The following is a 13,840-nucleotide window of genomic DNA, read 5'->3' on the forward strand; positions in this document are numbered from 1 at the left end:
CTAGGACACGGAAGACGCTGTGCTCCTCGTATGGACCTACAGTAGGGCTGCATTCACCATCACAGGTGTTGAATCTCCCTAGAGGACGCTGTGCTCCTCATATGAACCTACAGTAGGGCTGCACTCACCATCACAGCCGCTAGCTTCTAGGACACGGAGGACGCTGTGCTCCTCGTATGAACCTACAGTAGGGCTGCTCTCACCATCACAGCCGCTAGCTTCTAGGACACGGAAGACGCTGTGCTCCTCGTATGGACCTACAGTAGGGCTGCATTCACCATCACAGGCGTTGAATCTCTCAGGGTTTGGAAGTTTTAATATGTCCAGAGTAACGGTCATAGACATCTAGTCCTCTAACAGCAAAACAACAACAACAAAAAAAACTAATTTGTAACCATTGTTAGAATAGAAGAGGCTAATGCTAAATCTGCGGACTCAGCATGATCCTGTGGGCAGGGCAATAAAAACCTAAAGGGGGTCATACTAAATCAATAAACATGTTGGGAGTCCGGTGACTTCTTCATTTAAAGAAAAAACAGCTTATCGCACAACTGAATGGAGGGTTCGCGGTGGAGAAACTGGCCAGACAGGAAGGCCAATTTGTGGGCATATTTGCAGGGGGCTGGCACTCTGATTGTACCAGACCAGTTCCAGTACATGTGGCACAGCTTAAAAGTCAACCTGGACAGGAAAGAGAAATAACAAACATTATAGAGAACAGTAGTCATTTCAGAAATATTAGAAGAAAAAAAAAGAATTAAATCAGAAATTCTATAATGAACGCAAATTCTCGACCAAAGCTGCTCAGAGTCATAAGACGAATGCTGGGGAGGTCTACCAAAAAAGTAATCACTGTGATCACCCATGTAAGGCTACTTTCACACTGGCGTTTTGGTTTCTGTTTGTGAGATCCGTTCATGGCTCTCACAAACGGTCCAAAACGGATCAGTTTTGCCCTAATGCATTCTGAATGGATAAGGATCCGCTCAGAATGCATCAGTTTGGCTCCGTTCCCATTCCGCTTTGGAGGCGGACACCAAAATGCGGCTTGCAGCGTTTTGGTGTCCGTCTGACAAAACTTAGCCAAACGGATCCGTCCTGACACACAATGTAAGTCAATAGGGATGGATCCGTTTTCACTGACACAATAGAAAACGGATCAGTCCCCCATTGACTTTTAATGGTGTTCAAGACCATTGAAAGACCGTTTTGGCTATGTTAAAGATAATACAAACGGATCCGTTCTGAACGGATGCAGACGGTTGTATTATCTGAACGGATCCGTTTGTGCAGATCCATGACGGATCCGCACCAAACGCAAGCAGCATGTTAATATCTAGAAGGCAGAGGAGCTGCAAGAAACTTCTATCTCCTCTCAGAGCAGAAGAAAGAAGGCAAACTTATCTACCCCAAGAGGGCCAGCAGCGAGTAGTAAAATTATAATATGCAATATAAAAAGACAAGGCGCTGGTAGTCATCAGTCAACTCCCCCACACACATAGCTGGTCAGTCTTGTCAAACTAGATGGGTTTGGCTGACATTTATCTAGTATGTATGGCTAGCTTAAAGGAGTTGTCCAACACCTTGTAAAATCTGGAGGATAGCAGCCAGACCTAGAAAACAAAGTCAGAAGCACAGCTCACCTTCGAAAGTTCCCTCCAGTACTGTTGCTGTGGATTTGCTCCCCTTCAGACAAGAGGTGATGACAGCACATCCATTGTTCGCGTCCAAGGCTCAGCCAAAGACTGGCCTCTGCAGTCATTAGTTCATGGACGGTACGTGACCAATGAGGCCAGTGATTGGCTGAGGGGTCAGTGATCACTTCCAGGGACTACATGTGGCAGTGCACTGGTCCATGCACAAAGACACATGCAAACATTAGAAACATGAATAAATGTAAATTGCATCACTGCTATACTTACTATATGAAAATTAAAAGCTCTTTGCGCACATTTTTGATCAAAATTGTGTTGGCCCGTCTACCAGCGACAAGGTGGCTTCCAACAGATGGGACTACTCAGTCATGCCTCTCCTGGGCTTTTGATTAGAAGCATTAGACACATGAGTAGGAACTGCACGGTCCAAACAGGGGAAGCCACTCTCTCAAAAGTACAATACAAAAAACAAAGGGAGACCAGCACCTCATTGTCCTGAATTTTACAGGCTTAGGAGAGGCAAGTCTGATGGTGTAGGTCCCATCTGTTGGAAGCCACCTTGTCATTGGTAGATGGACCCAAGGTAATGTAATTACCCAATGTAATTTTGATCAGCAGTGATGCAATATACATTTATTCATGTTTCCAGTGTTTGCATGTGTCTTTTGGCATTGAGAAGTGTGCTGCTACTTGTAGTCCCTGGAAGTGACAACTGACCTCTCAACTAAACACTGGCCTCAGAGGTCACGTCCACGATCTAGTCACTGCTGAGGCCAGTCATTGGCTTCTGGTCTGATGGAGAGCAGTGATACAATTTACATTTTTACATTGTTGGTAGGTGCTGGTCGTACTTAGTTTTTTTGCAGTGATCACTTCCACTCCAGTGAACACCTGAAGCCACAAGGACCAGACCTGCAGCACTGAAGCAGAGAGACTTTTAGCAGATGATCCCAGATTTTTTCCTTGTTTTAGAAGCCAGGCAGCTTCCTTGCAGATTTACAAAGTGTTGGACAACCCCTTTAAGGTCAGGGCTTGACACTGAATTGCATTACTTAGCTTTAATACGGTCATTATCACAGAACAGCTTAAAGGAGTCTTAAAGGCCATGCAATGCTCCTCTGGGAAAAGGGTATGCAAATTAGATCTCTTTCCAAGAAGAAAAGAAGGCTGAACCTTACACTTGGTGGTATCAGAGGCTCAGCAGTCTTCTCTTATTTGGAAAGAGAGACGGTGAACAAGTAACCTCTCTTATGTCTCACCTCTGTAGATGATCGGGGCTAAGGTTGGGGGTGTTCATCACACACACATAGTGAGTAGGAATACCACAGCCCTGTCTCACATGATGAGAGAGTAAGTAGAAATCCACCCTACAGCATAAGAAACAATATATGAGCACACTTATCGTTCCAAGATGCAATTAGAAAATGAATGCACATAAAAGAGCGGCTCACCAGTCACGGGAGGTGACAGTATGGTCCAACACTGTCCCTGGTGCAGGAGTAACATATTCTCCATTATGGCAACAGTACATATTGGTGCTAATTCTCTTCTGCACCACAATCACCACTATGCGTGGTGAATAGCCCTGAAATGTACCCAAGCAAGTCTGTAGCTGTGGGACCTCATAATTCTGCACTACTGGCATCTGACCATCCGAGACTCCATCTCGGTACACTACAATCTTCTCCGGCAGCACGTGGTTCACCTAGAAAACAAATTCTTAATTATGTCTGGTTAAGCAGTAGTTATCACAATATAGCAAATCGATTCGTACATCTTGAGCGGAGAGGGTCCCCCACCGCTCAAGAGGCTGCCCCCTGCTGCATGATTGACAGAGACTGATATATCGCCACGCCTTGTCAATTTTGTGCCTGCACCACAGCTCTGACTCGGAATATCAGATATAAAAACCTATCCAGGAAGGTAAATGTTCTGTATACTGTATCTGTCTCCAACCTGCCATCTTTTAGGTCTTTCAAATATTTTCCAAATTGAATCATATACCACTAACCGGAAAACACATTGGCCCACATTTATAAAGCAGTTCAGTTTTGTGGGTTTTCTCATCACTCTTTGGCCTTGATCTCCAAATGTAGCCTTATTGTAGGCTAGATTTTAATTGTGCAAACGTTGGCACCACACCATTAAGCCCTGAACTATGCATAAAACAATGGGGTTCAGGGGATACCATATCTCCTTATGGATGGAGATCTAGTATCCCCCGAATCCTGACCTAGACCTCTCACCCAGTTAAGCCAGTACTCTCTGCTCTGATGAGGGGCAATCACCCCAAAACAGCTGTCTGCAGATGAGATGCTGGCTTAGTTGTCATCCAAGTCCTGCATCATTGCCTAATTAAAGGGGTTGTCCCACGAAAAATATTCTACATTTGTCAAAATTTTTGTAATGGCATGTAATAAAAATATAGCATACCCACTGAGTTATTCAATATTTCTTTGACCTGCTCACTGAGAAGGCCGCACATGCTGTTTCATCTGTCAACTGCCTCCTGAGCTGTGATAGGGAGAGCATGGACACGCCCCCTGAGCTGCAGCAGAAAGGACACTCCCCTTGAGCTGCTAGCTTGATATACATGTCCTTCTAAAAAAATTAGCATATTGTGATAAAGTTCATTATTTTCTGTAATGTACTGATAAACATTAGACTTTCATATATTTTAGATTCATTACACACAACTGAAGTAGTTCAAGCCTTTTATTGTTTTAATATTGATGATTTTGGCATACAGCTCATGAAAACCCAAAATTCCTATCAAAAAATTAGCATATTTCATCCGACCAATAAAAGAAAAGTGTTTTTAATACAAAAAAAGTCAACCTTCAAATAATTATGTTCAGTTCTGCACTCAATACTTGGTCGGGAATCCTTTTGCAGAAATGACTGCTTCAATGCGGCGTGGCATGGAGGCAATCAGCCTGTGGCACTGCTGAGGTGTTATGGAGGCCCAGGATGCTTCGATAGCGGCCTTAAGCTCATCCAGAGTGTTGGGTCTTGCGTCTCAACTTTCTCTTCCCAATATCCCACAGATTCTCTATGGGGTTCAGGTCAGGAGAGTTGGCAGGCCAATTGAGCCCAGTAATACCATGGTCAGTAAACCATTTACCAGTGGTTTTGGCACTGTGAGCAGGTGCCAGGTCGTGCTGAAAAATGACATCTTCATCTCCATAAAGCTTTTCAGCAGATGGAAGCATGAAGTGCTCCAAAATCTCCTGATAGCTAGCTGCATTGACCCTGCCCTTGATAAAACACAGTAGACCAACACCAGCAGCTGACATGGCACCCCAGACCATCACTGACTGTGGGTACTTGACACTGGACTTCAGGCATTTTGGCATTTCCCTCTCCCCAGTCTTCCTCCAGACTCTGGCACCTTGATTTCCGAATGACATGCAACAGTCCAGTGCTGCTTCTCTGTAGCCCAGGTCAGGCGCTTCTGCCGCTGTTTCTGGTTCAAAAGTGGCTTGACCTGGGGAATGCGGCACCTGTAGCCCATTTCCTGCACACGCCTGTACACGGTGGCTCTGGATTTTTCTACTCCAGACTCAGTCCACTGCTTCCGCAGGTCCCCCAAGGTCTGGAATCGGTCCTTCTCCACAATCTTCCTCAGGGTCCGGTCACCTCTTCTCGTTGTGCAGCGTTTTCTGCCACACTTTTTCCTTCCCACAGACTTCCCACTGAGGTGCCTTGATACAGCACTCTGGGAACAGCCTATTCGTTCAGAAATTTCTTTCTGTGTCTTACCCTCTTGCTTGAGGGTGTCAATGATGGCCTTCTGGACAGCAGTCAGGTCGGCAGTCTTACCCATGATTGCGGTTTTGAGTAATGAACCAGGCTGGGAGTTTTTAAAAGCCTCAGGAATCTTTTGCAGGTGTTTAGAGTTAATTAGTTGATTCAGATGATTAGTTTTTTTTTTCATGATATGCAAATTTTTTTAGATAGGAATTTTGGGTTTTCATGAGCTGTATGCCAAAATCATCAATATTAAAACAATAAAAGGCTTGAACTACTTCAGTTGGTGTGTAATGAATCTAAAATATATGAAAGTCTAATGTTTATCAGTACATTACAGAAAATAATGAACTTTATCACAATATGCTAATTTTTTTAGAAGGACCTGTAAATCTAGCAGAGCAATGAATGTGGAGATCTCTGGATCCATGTGAGGTACAGGGCTGGTTCTAGCTTTGCTAGAAAGAGATTGTCATGTCCTACGATATCTGATATTTTCTCACATTAGTCATGGGATAACCCCTTTAAATAAATGGTCAAACACTGACTTATAGGATAGCTGCCTTACATCTGAAGCAGAGCTTGCTAAAAGCTGATTTGAATACCCTCTTAACACAATAGGGGGAATTTATAAAACATGTTTCAGCACTTTTGTGGCAGTCCCAAATTTTGGTGCACCCCTTTTATGCAAAAATTACACTTTTGCAAAATATAAATCTGAGGGTCAGAGATGCGTGTCATTTATTAGGGACAACTCAATGAAACACCAGTCTAGATACATTTCCCATCCAAGGCTACTTCTTAAAAAAAAAACTCCCAAAACAACAACAAAAAAAAACCTCTTGGGTTTCTCATTGTGATTATTCTTCAGCACTCCAGCTGTTGTGAAACTACAACTTCTGGCATGCACAATTTACTTCTATGGGAGGGCTGTTATCTAAACAGCCAAGCAAGTGTGCATGCTGGGCATTGCAGTTTCACAACAGCTGGAGTGCCGAAGGTTGCTGATCCCTGTTCCAGAGAGCAGTTTGGACATCTATATCTTACCTCATAGAATTTCTGCAAAGCACCCACTAGACACAGCTTTAATCCATCCACAATTTCCTGATGAGGAAGCTGGAAAACCACTTGTGAGTACCACCGGGTCAAGCACCTGCAAGGAAATATTACACCCAGGGAATAAATGTATGAGGGATGTTCTCATGATCGGTGGGTGTCCCAGTGGTCGGACCGCCACCAGTTATCCCCTATCTATGGGATATAGGCATCACTCAGGATAGTAGAAATTGAATGTAGGTATTCAGAATTTAATGTCTTTTCTGTACATACAGTGGATATAAAAAGCCTACACACCCCTGTTAAAATGTCGTTTTTGTGATGTAAAAAAAAATGAGACAAAGATAAATCATTTCAGAACTTTCTCCACCTTTAATGTGACCTATAAACTGTACAACCTCAATTGAAAAACAAACTGAAATTCTTTAGGTAGAGGGAAGAAAAAAGATAAAACTAAAATAATATGGTTGGGGGGCACATGCGCGCGGCTTGCAGGGAAGACATGTCTCTGTGAGCTCCGCTCCGACCGCTGGCAATTTCCCTTCATTAGCGCCGTTCATTCGGCTCCACAAGCACTGAATGCCCATGCAGGGGTCACAGAAGACTGCCCGAGGCAAAAGGGGACCGAAAATCCCGAGAACGCCTGCCGCTTCACAGACAATACCGGAGACCTTCTGGACCACGAGGCACTCCATCATGTCTGACAAGGCAGCTTCCTCGGCGAGCCCGGCCTCATCTATTGAAAGTGAACTCCGCGTGGAAGCGGTACCATCGCAAGCAGGTCAGGCAGAATTATATACCAATATAGCAGCCCTGTTCAGAACCGAGCTCTCGCAGGCGGTCGCAGAATTCTCCCGCCAGATTAGCGAGCTGGGGAATAGAGTATATGACCTGGAGTCCAGGACAGACGAATTGGCTACTTCCTACTTCCCACCCTTATTGGCAAAGATCAGGTAGGGTTTATTCCGGGTAGGGAAGCTCCAGACAACATACGTCAAATTCTCAATCGGATCCAGGTCGCAAATAATAGAAACACACCATTAGCTGTCCTAGCCCTTGACATAGAAAAAGCTTTTGACTCTGTCACATGGGAATATTTGCACCAGGTTCTTCAGTCTATGGGTATTAGGGGTCCATTTTTACAAGCCATCAAGGCTCTTTACTCCTCTCCAGTTGCATACCCTAAGCTTCCGTCCATGAACCCTGTCCTTATCCAAATCCTTAGGAGTACTCGTCAGGGATGTCCTCTATCCCCGGCGCTTTTTGCCCTGGCAATGGAACCTCTGGCCATTGCTATCAGAAACGACGAAAATATCTCAGGAGTCAAAATAGGTGACACCGAGCATAAGCTAAGCTTGTTCGCGGATGACCTCCTCCGTTCACTCACTAACCCTCTAATTTCCCTGCCAAACCTCCTTAAACTGCTAAAATCCTTTACAGAAATTTCTGGACTCTGTGTTAACCACCAAAAATCCGAGCTTATGTTGTGTAACACTTCCCCCACTTTGAAGTCACTTTTATTGCAAGATTTTCAGTTCCATTATTTGCCTAATCATATTCCATACTTGGGTACGGTAGTCCCTACTCACCTTCATATGATGTATAAGCTGAACTATGCTCCTTTATATCGGGCTATCAGAGAGGACCTTAAGACCTGGAGTGCATTACCTATATCATGGATAGGTCGGATACATGTTATTAGGATGGTAGTTCTGCCCAGGCTCTTATACCTATTTCGTACTATACCATTACCAATCCCGGGTGGGGACCTCCGCGACCTGCAGAGGGATGTACTGAAGTTTATCTGGGGCAATAAACGTGCCCGTATAGCTCGGACTACCATGTGTCGACATAAAAATCAAGGGGGTCTCTCAGTTCCTGATTTCATAAAGTATTATAAAGCTGCTAGATTGGCCCAGCTTTTTTTGACACATACTAAGCCGGAGACACACCCCTTATGGGTCTCAATAGAACAGTCCCTCCTCTCGCCCTGGTCGTGGAGAGCCCTACTCTGGACTTCACTGTCCCGTTCCAATTCACTGCTGTCCTACCAGGCCCTGCTACTGTGGAGATCTGTTAGGTTTAAGCTGGCCTTGCAATCAAAACTCTCTCCTCTTCTCCACCTTATAGGTAATCTCGCCTTCCCACCGGGACTGAAAGCCTCCGATTTTAGCTGGTGGATTGACAAGTGTGTGACTCTACATAGATTCTTGATTAGGGGGAGGTTGATTGCCCTGAACGATTTTAAAGATAAATTTGTCCTCCCTAGGAGTGAATCATTCAGGGCTAATCAAGTATTCTCATTTCTCCACTCTTTGAGGATCGATAATGCGAATCTAGACTTCACTCCCTTTGAACGTTATGTTAACTTTTCTTTGTGTAGGCAAGGGTTATTGTCTAGACTGTACGGAATGCTGGATCCCTCGCCTGATGGGGTTCCTCTCCCGTATATGGTGGAGTGGGAGAAGGATACACAGGTAGAATATCCCCTATCAGATTGGTTCTTCCGTTCCCAAACTATAACCAAAAGTTCTTGGCAGACCACACAGGCAGAGACCTCCGTGAAAGTCCTTCATAGAACCCATTTAATGCCTTTTAGGATACACCACATTTACCCAGAGGTATCACCACTCTGCTTTAGGGGATGTGCCGAGAACGGAACAGTTTACCATATCTGGTGGACGTGCCCTCGTGTCCAGCTATTATGGTCTAAAGTATGCCGATTGCTTTCCACAATTCTAGGTTGTTACTACCAACCAGCCCCCACTTATTGTCTCCTAGGGGATAAGCCCCCTTGGTTGACGTTTGCCAAGTTCAGACTGTCTCAATATATCTTAATGGCTGTCAGAATCCATATTGCATTCAAATGGAAGACTAGTACGTTAAGCTACCAAGCAGTTTTGGATAGAATCAATAGGATTCTGCTGTATGAGAAGCTCTCAGCCATTCTTATGGATACTTTTGAAGCGTTTGAGAAGCTTTGGGATCCCTAGGTTTCCTCCTCCTACTCCGCCAACGTGCAATGTAGTCTGTCATTGTAATGATGGCTATATTGTATGTGGCTACTCCAGGCATGTTGAGTATGTGGTGTTCGTCTATAAGATGTTATTGACTTGCTCTTTATCTCCTAGCTGTATTTGCTATTGGATCTCCCTTTGACAATTGATATTGTTACTATTGTTTTATTTTTACTGTGATTTATGTATGACTAAAATGCATATCCTATTATTATGTCAGGATGCTTTTACGTGATGGAATTTCACTTATCAATAAAGCATTTGAAACATAAAATAATATGGTTGCATAAGTATGCATACCCTTAAACTAAAACTTTGTTGAAGCACCTTTTGATTTTATTACAGCACTCGGTCTTTGTGGGTATGAGTCTATCAGCATGGCATATTTTGACTTCTTTGCAAAAACACTTGAAATCTGTCAGATTGCGAGGGCATCTCCTGTGCACAGCCCTCTTCAGATCCCCCCACAGATTTTCAATCGGATTCAGGTCTGGGCTCTGGCTGGGCCATTCCACAACTTTAATCTTCTTCTGGTGAAGCCATTCCTTTTTTGATTTGGATGTATGCTTTGGGTTGTTGTCATGCTGAAAGATGAAGTTCCTCTTCATGTTCAGCTTTCTAGCAGAAGCCTGAAGGTTTTGTGCCAATATTGACTGGTATTTGGAACTGTTCATAATTCCCTCTAGCTTAACTAAGGCCCCAGTTCCAGCTGAAGAAAAGAAGCCCCTTGGCATGATTCTGCCACCACCATGCTTCACTGTGGGTATGGTGTTCTTTTGGTGATGGGCAGTGTTGTTTTTGCTCCAAACATATCTTTTGGAATTATGGCCAAAAAGTTCAACCTTGGTTTCATCAGACCATATCACCTTTTCCCACATGCTTTTGGGAGACTTCGGATGTGTTTTTGCAAAATGTAGCCTGGCTTGGATGTTTCTCTTCGTAAGAAAAGGCTTTCGTCTTGCCACTCTACCCCATAGCCCAGACATATGAAGAATACGGGAGATTGTTGTCACATGTACCACACAGCCAGTACTTGCCAGATATTCCTGCAGTTCGTTTAATTAATGTAGCTGTAGGCCTCTTGGTAGCCTCTCAGACCAGTTTTCTTCTCGTCTTTTCATCAATTTTGGAGGGACGTCCAGTTCTTGTAATGTCACTGTTGTGCCGTATTTTCTCCACTTGATGATGACTGTCTCCACTGTGCTCCATGGAATATCTAATGCCTTGTACTCTTCTCCTGACTGATACCTTATAACAATGAGATCCCTCTGATGCTTTGGAAGCTCTCTGTGGACCATGGCTTTTGCTGTGGGATGCGACTAAGAAAATTTCAGGAAAGACCAACTAGAGTAGCTGAATTTTATTTGGGGTTAATCAGAGGCACTTTAAATGATGGCCGGTGTATGCTGACTCCTATTTAACATGATTGTGAATGTGATTGCTTAATTCTGAACACAGCTACATCCCCAGTTATAAGAGGGGGTGCACACTTATGCAACCACATTATTTTAGTTTATTTTTTGTTTTCTTCCCTCCACCTAAAAGATTTCAGTTTGTTTTTCAATTGAGTGGTACAGTTTATAGGTCACATTAATGGTGGAAAAAGTTCTGAAATGATTAATCTTTGTCTCATTTTTTTTTTACAGCACAGAAACCTGACATTTTAACAGGGGTGTGTAAACTTTTTATATTCACTGTATATTTACTATAGACAACTGTACCCGTGGCAAACAAATCCAAAGTGCATATATTTAAAGTTAAAGTGAGACCATTTAGAGCCATAGCAGGCATTAGGTGTGGAGATACTTACTGGTTCATGCTGGCCACAAATCCAGTAACTGACCGTAAACCTCGACTGGGGTCATGGTAAACATCAATCCCGATGACCATCATGCATTTCTAGGTGGAGAAAAGGTAAATGAGCCCTGAGTAGGAATTACTGCGACCGATATTCCTCTTTTAAATATATTTATGTTGTTATTAATCTCATCTACAGTGGAGGAGAGCTATTAAAGAGGCTGTCCACCTTTTTGATATTGAGGACCTATCCTGAGGATACGTCATCGGTATCAATTCAGTGGGGGTCCAAGACCCGGCACCTCCATGGTCAGCTGTTTGTGGCAGTCACCAGCAGCAGAACAGTGGACAGAGCCAGAAGACCACGTTTACTGGGTAGTGGTTGCTGCACTCAAGTGAAAGTCAGTTGAGCGGCAGTATGCCAGCATGGCCGTTACACAGTCAAAGGAGCTTTCTGCTTCCAACTCTGTCACCTGTTATGATTTCGGAAGCTCCTGCAAACAGTTGATTGTTTGGCGGTGGCAGGTGTCGGACTGATCTCATATTGTGGCGTTCACCACTCCATTTACTTATCTGGGACTGACAGAGAGAGCTGTCTACCTCAGCCCCATAGACGTTAATGGAGCAGTGGAGAGACATGCCCCTTCTCACTTCATTCAGACAGGTGACTCAGTGACCCCTCAATTTCAAGAACGATGGGAGTCCTAGTGGATGGATTTCTTCTAGGGCAGAGCAAGTTTTTTTAGAAGTCTCATACTAGTGAATAGAGCCAATACATGCGCAGCTGTCCATCCCTTCCATGTGGATATGCGATAAAAAATGTCAAATAGTGTCAAAACCCCTGTGTACTGTGCAGTATTTCACTAGTTTATAATGTGCCAATGCCAAGAAACCAAGCTCATGCCAAGTGTCTGCCTCTCTTCACCCAAAGGCGTAAATAGGCCACAGTGTTACTCACCAATGGGATGTCTACGCCCCACAGCTCACCCCCCAGCTTGCAGTTTATCTGTAGTAGGATTTTTTGGGCTATGCTTCTAATTTTCTGTGGATTCGAGATCGTTTTTGTGTTCACCACCTGTTAAGAAAAAAAGCTATATTTAAAAAAAAATATGGGAATAGGGGGTATGGTGTGATACACTGGAAGATAAGTGGGTATGTCTGGGGGAAACCTGCAACATGGTTGGCACCTTATGCGCAAGGAAACAAAGAAGCATATTATAACATTTTTAAAACGGATTTAACCATGTTGTAGGTGCTACAAAAATACAAGGAGAGATTTCATTAAAAAAAATACCACCCGGAACTTTACAGTCATGGGCAACATTGTACATTTAACCGGAACGTCACCGGTCACCAAAAGCCTGAGTTGCATCGCACCTCCTAAAAATAAAAGTTCAGCATGTGCAGAGTTCACACAAAGTCTCTGTGATATAGATGGCAGCAAATTTCTAAGCCATGGAGTATAGACAAATGCCCCCTCCAAATATGACAGAGAATACATATAAGTAGGGGTGATAACATGAAGTATGGTATCGTTCCCTCGGGTGACTGGGGGTTTTACAGGGTAAGAGATTTCAGTAATAGGCTGCGATTGGTAAAAGGGGTTATGAGATGAAGAAAAGTCCTGTATCCCCCTGGGGTCACAGAAGCCTGTATAGGGGGAGAAATAACCCGACAACATAGGAAATAACATGAAGAAAAGTTCTTGTTTATCCAAGTCACTGGCGGTTATACAGAGATGACAGATGAACCCTTGGATTCACTGAAGGCTGTATAGGGGAAGAGATGATCTGGTATGAGGGGCCATAACATGAAGAAAAGTTCTTGTATCCCTCTGGGGTCATTGAAGGCTGTATAGGGGAAGAGATGAAGAAAGATGACATAAGAAGAAAGGTTCCTGAATCCCCTTAGGGTCACTGAAGACTGTATAGGGGAAGAGAACACGTGGTAAGAGAGGACATAAGAAGAAAAGTTCCTGTACACTCTGTGGTCACTGAAGATGGAGCTAAATAACTGTACAACGCTGTAATTTGTAAGAGGGGTGATAACATGAAGAAAGGTCCACGTATCCCCGTGGATCACTGGTGGCTGTACAGAAATGACAGGAACATGTTGAGCTCTTTCTTCCTGATCTCAATTGCAGCTTCCCCCTGCATTGCAGACACAAAGAGCATTACTAAAATAATTTAAAAGCTTCGTTTCTGGGCTTTCGCATGATACCAGGATGTGACAAGTGTTTAAATACCAATACCGGATTACAATACCCCATGAAACTGAATGTGGGCGTTCTCACTGTTGGTTTTAAAAAAGACCCATGAAAAATGCTGAACTGGTTTACATTCTTATGTTGGGCGTGCAAATGTCATGTCAGTGCGGAGCAAAGTCATTCTTGTGTACGCCCTTGAATGTATGTTCTATTTCTCTCTAAACATCATCTTGCAACACTAGGGGACTTTCACACTAGCGTTTTTGTTTTCCGGTATTGAGTTCCTTCACAGGAGCTCTATACCGGAAAAAAGTTTTATCCTAATGCATTCTGAATGGAGAGCAATCCGTTCAGGATGC

General features: G+C 43.7%; 1 protein-coding gene across 1 annotated transcript in view; it reads right to left on the minus strand.

Annotated features, from left to right (window-relative positions):
• Nucleotides 1–307: 307 nt before the first annotated feature.
• Nucleotides 308–13,840, minus strand: part of PIWIL2 (piwi like RNA-mediated gene silencing 2) — a 217,895-nt gene continuing 204,362 nt past the window's right edge. The window contains exons 18-23 of the mRNA XM_044276975.1: nucleotides 12,234–12,350; nucleotides 11,289–11,377; nucleotides 6,453–6,558; nucleotides 3,107–3,360; nucleotides 2,915–3,022; nucleotides 308–681 (exon numbers count right to left, since the gene is read on the minus strand). Of these exons, the coding sequence (XP_044132910.1) occupies nucleotides 525–681; nucleotides 2,915–3,022; nucleotides 3,107–3,360; nucleotides 6,453–6,558; nucleotides 11,289–11,377; nucleotides 12,234–12,350 (831 nt within the window). The 3' untranslated portion in view covers nucleotides 308–524. The remainder of the gene's footprint in view (nucleotides 682–2,914; nucleotides 3,023–3,106; nucleotides 3,361–6,452; nucleotides 6,559–11,288; nucleotides 11,378–12,233; nucleotides 12,351–13,840) is intronic.

The sequence above is a fragment of the Bufo gargarizans genome, chromosome 2 (genome assembly GCF_014858855.1).
Source record: "Bufo gargarizans isolate SCDJY-AF-19 chromosome 2, ASM1485885v1, whole genome shotgun sequence".
Taxonomy (NCBI): domain Eukaryota; kingdom Metazoa; phylum Chordata; class Amphibia; order Anura; family Bufonidae; genus Bufo; species Bufo gargarizans.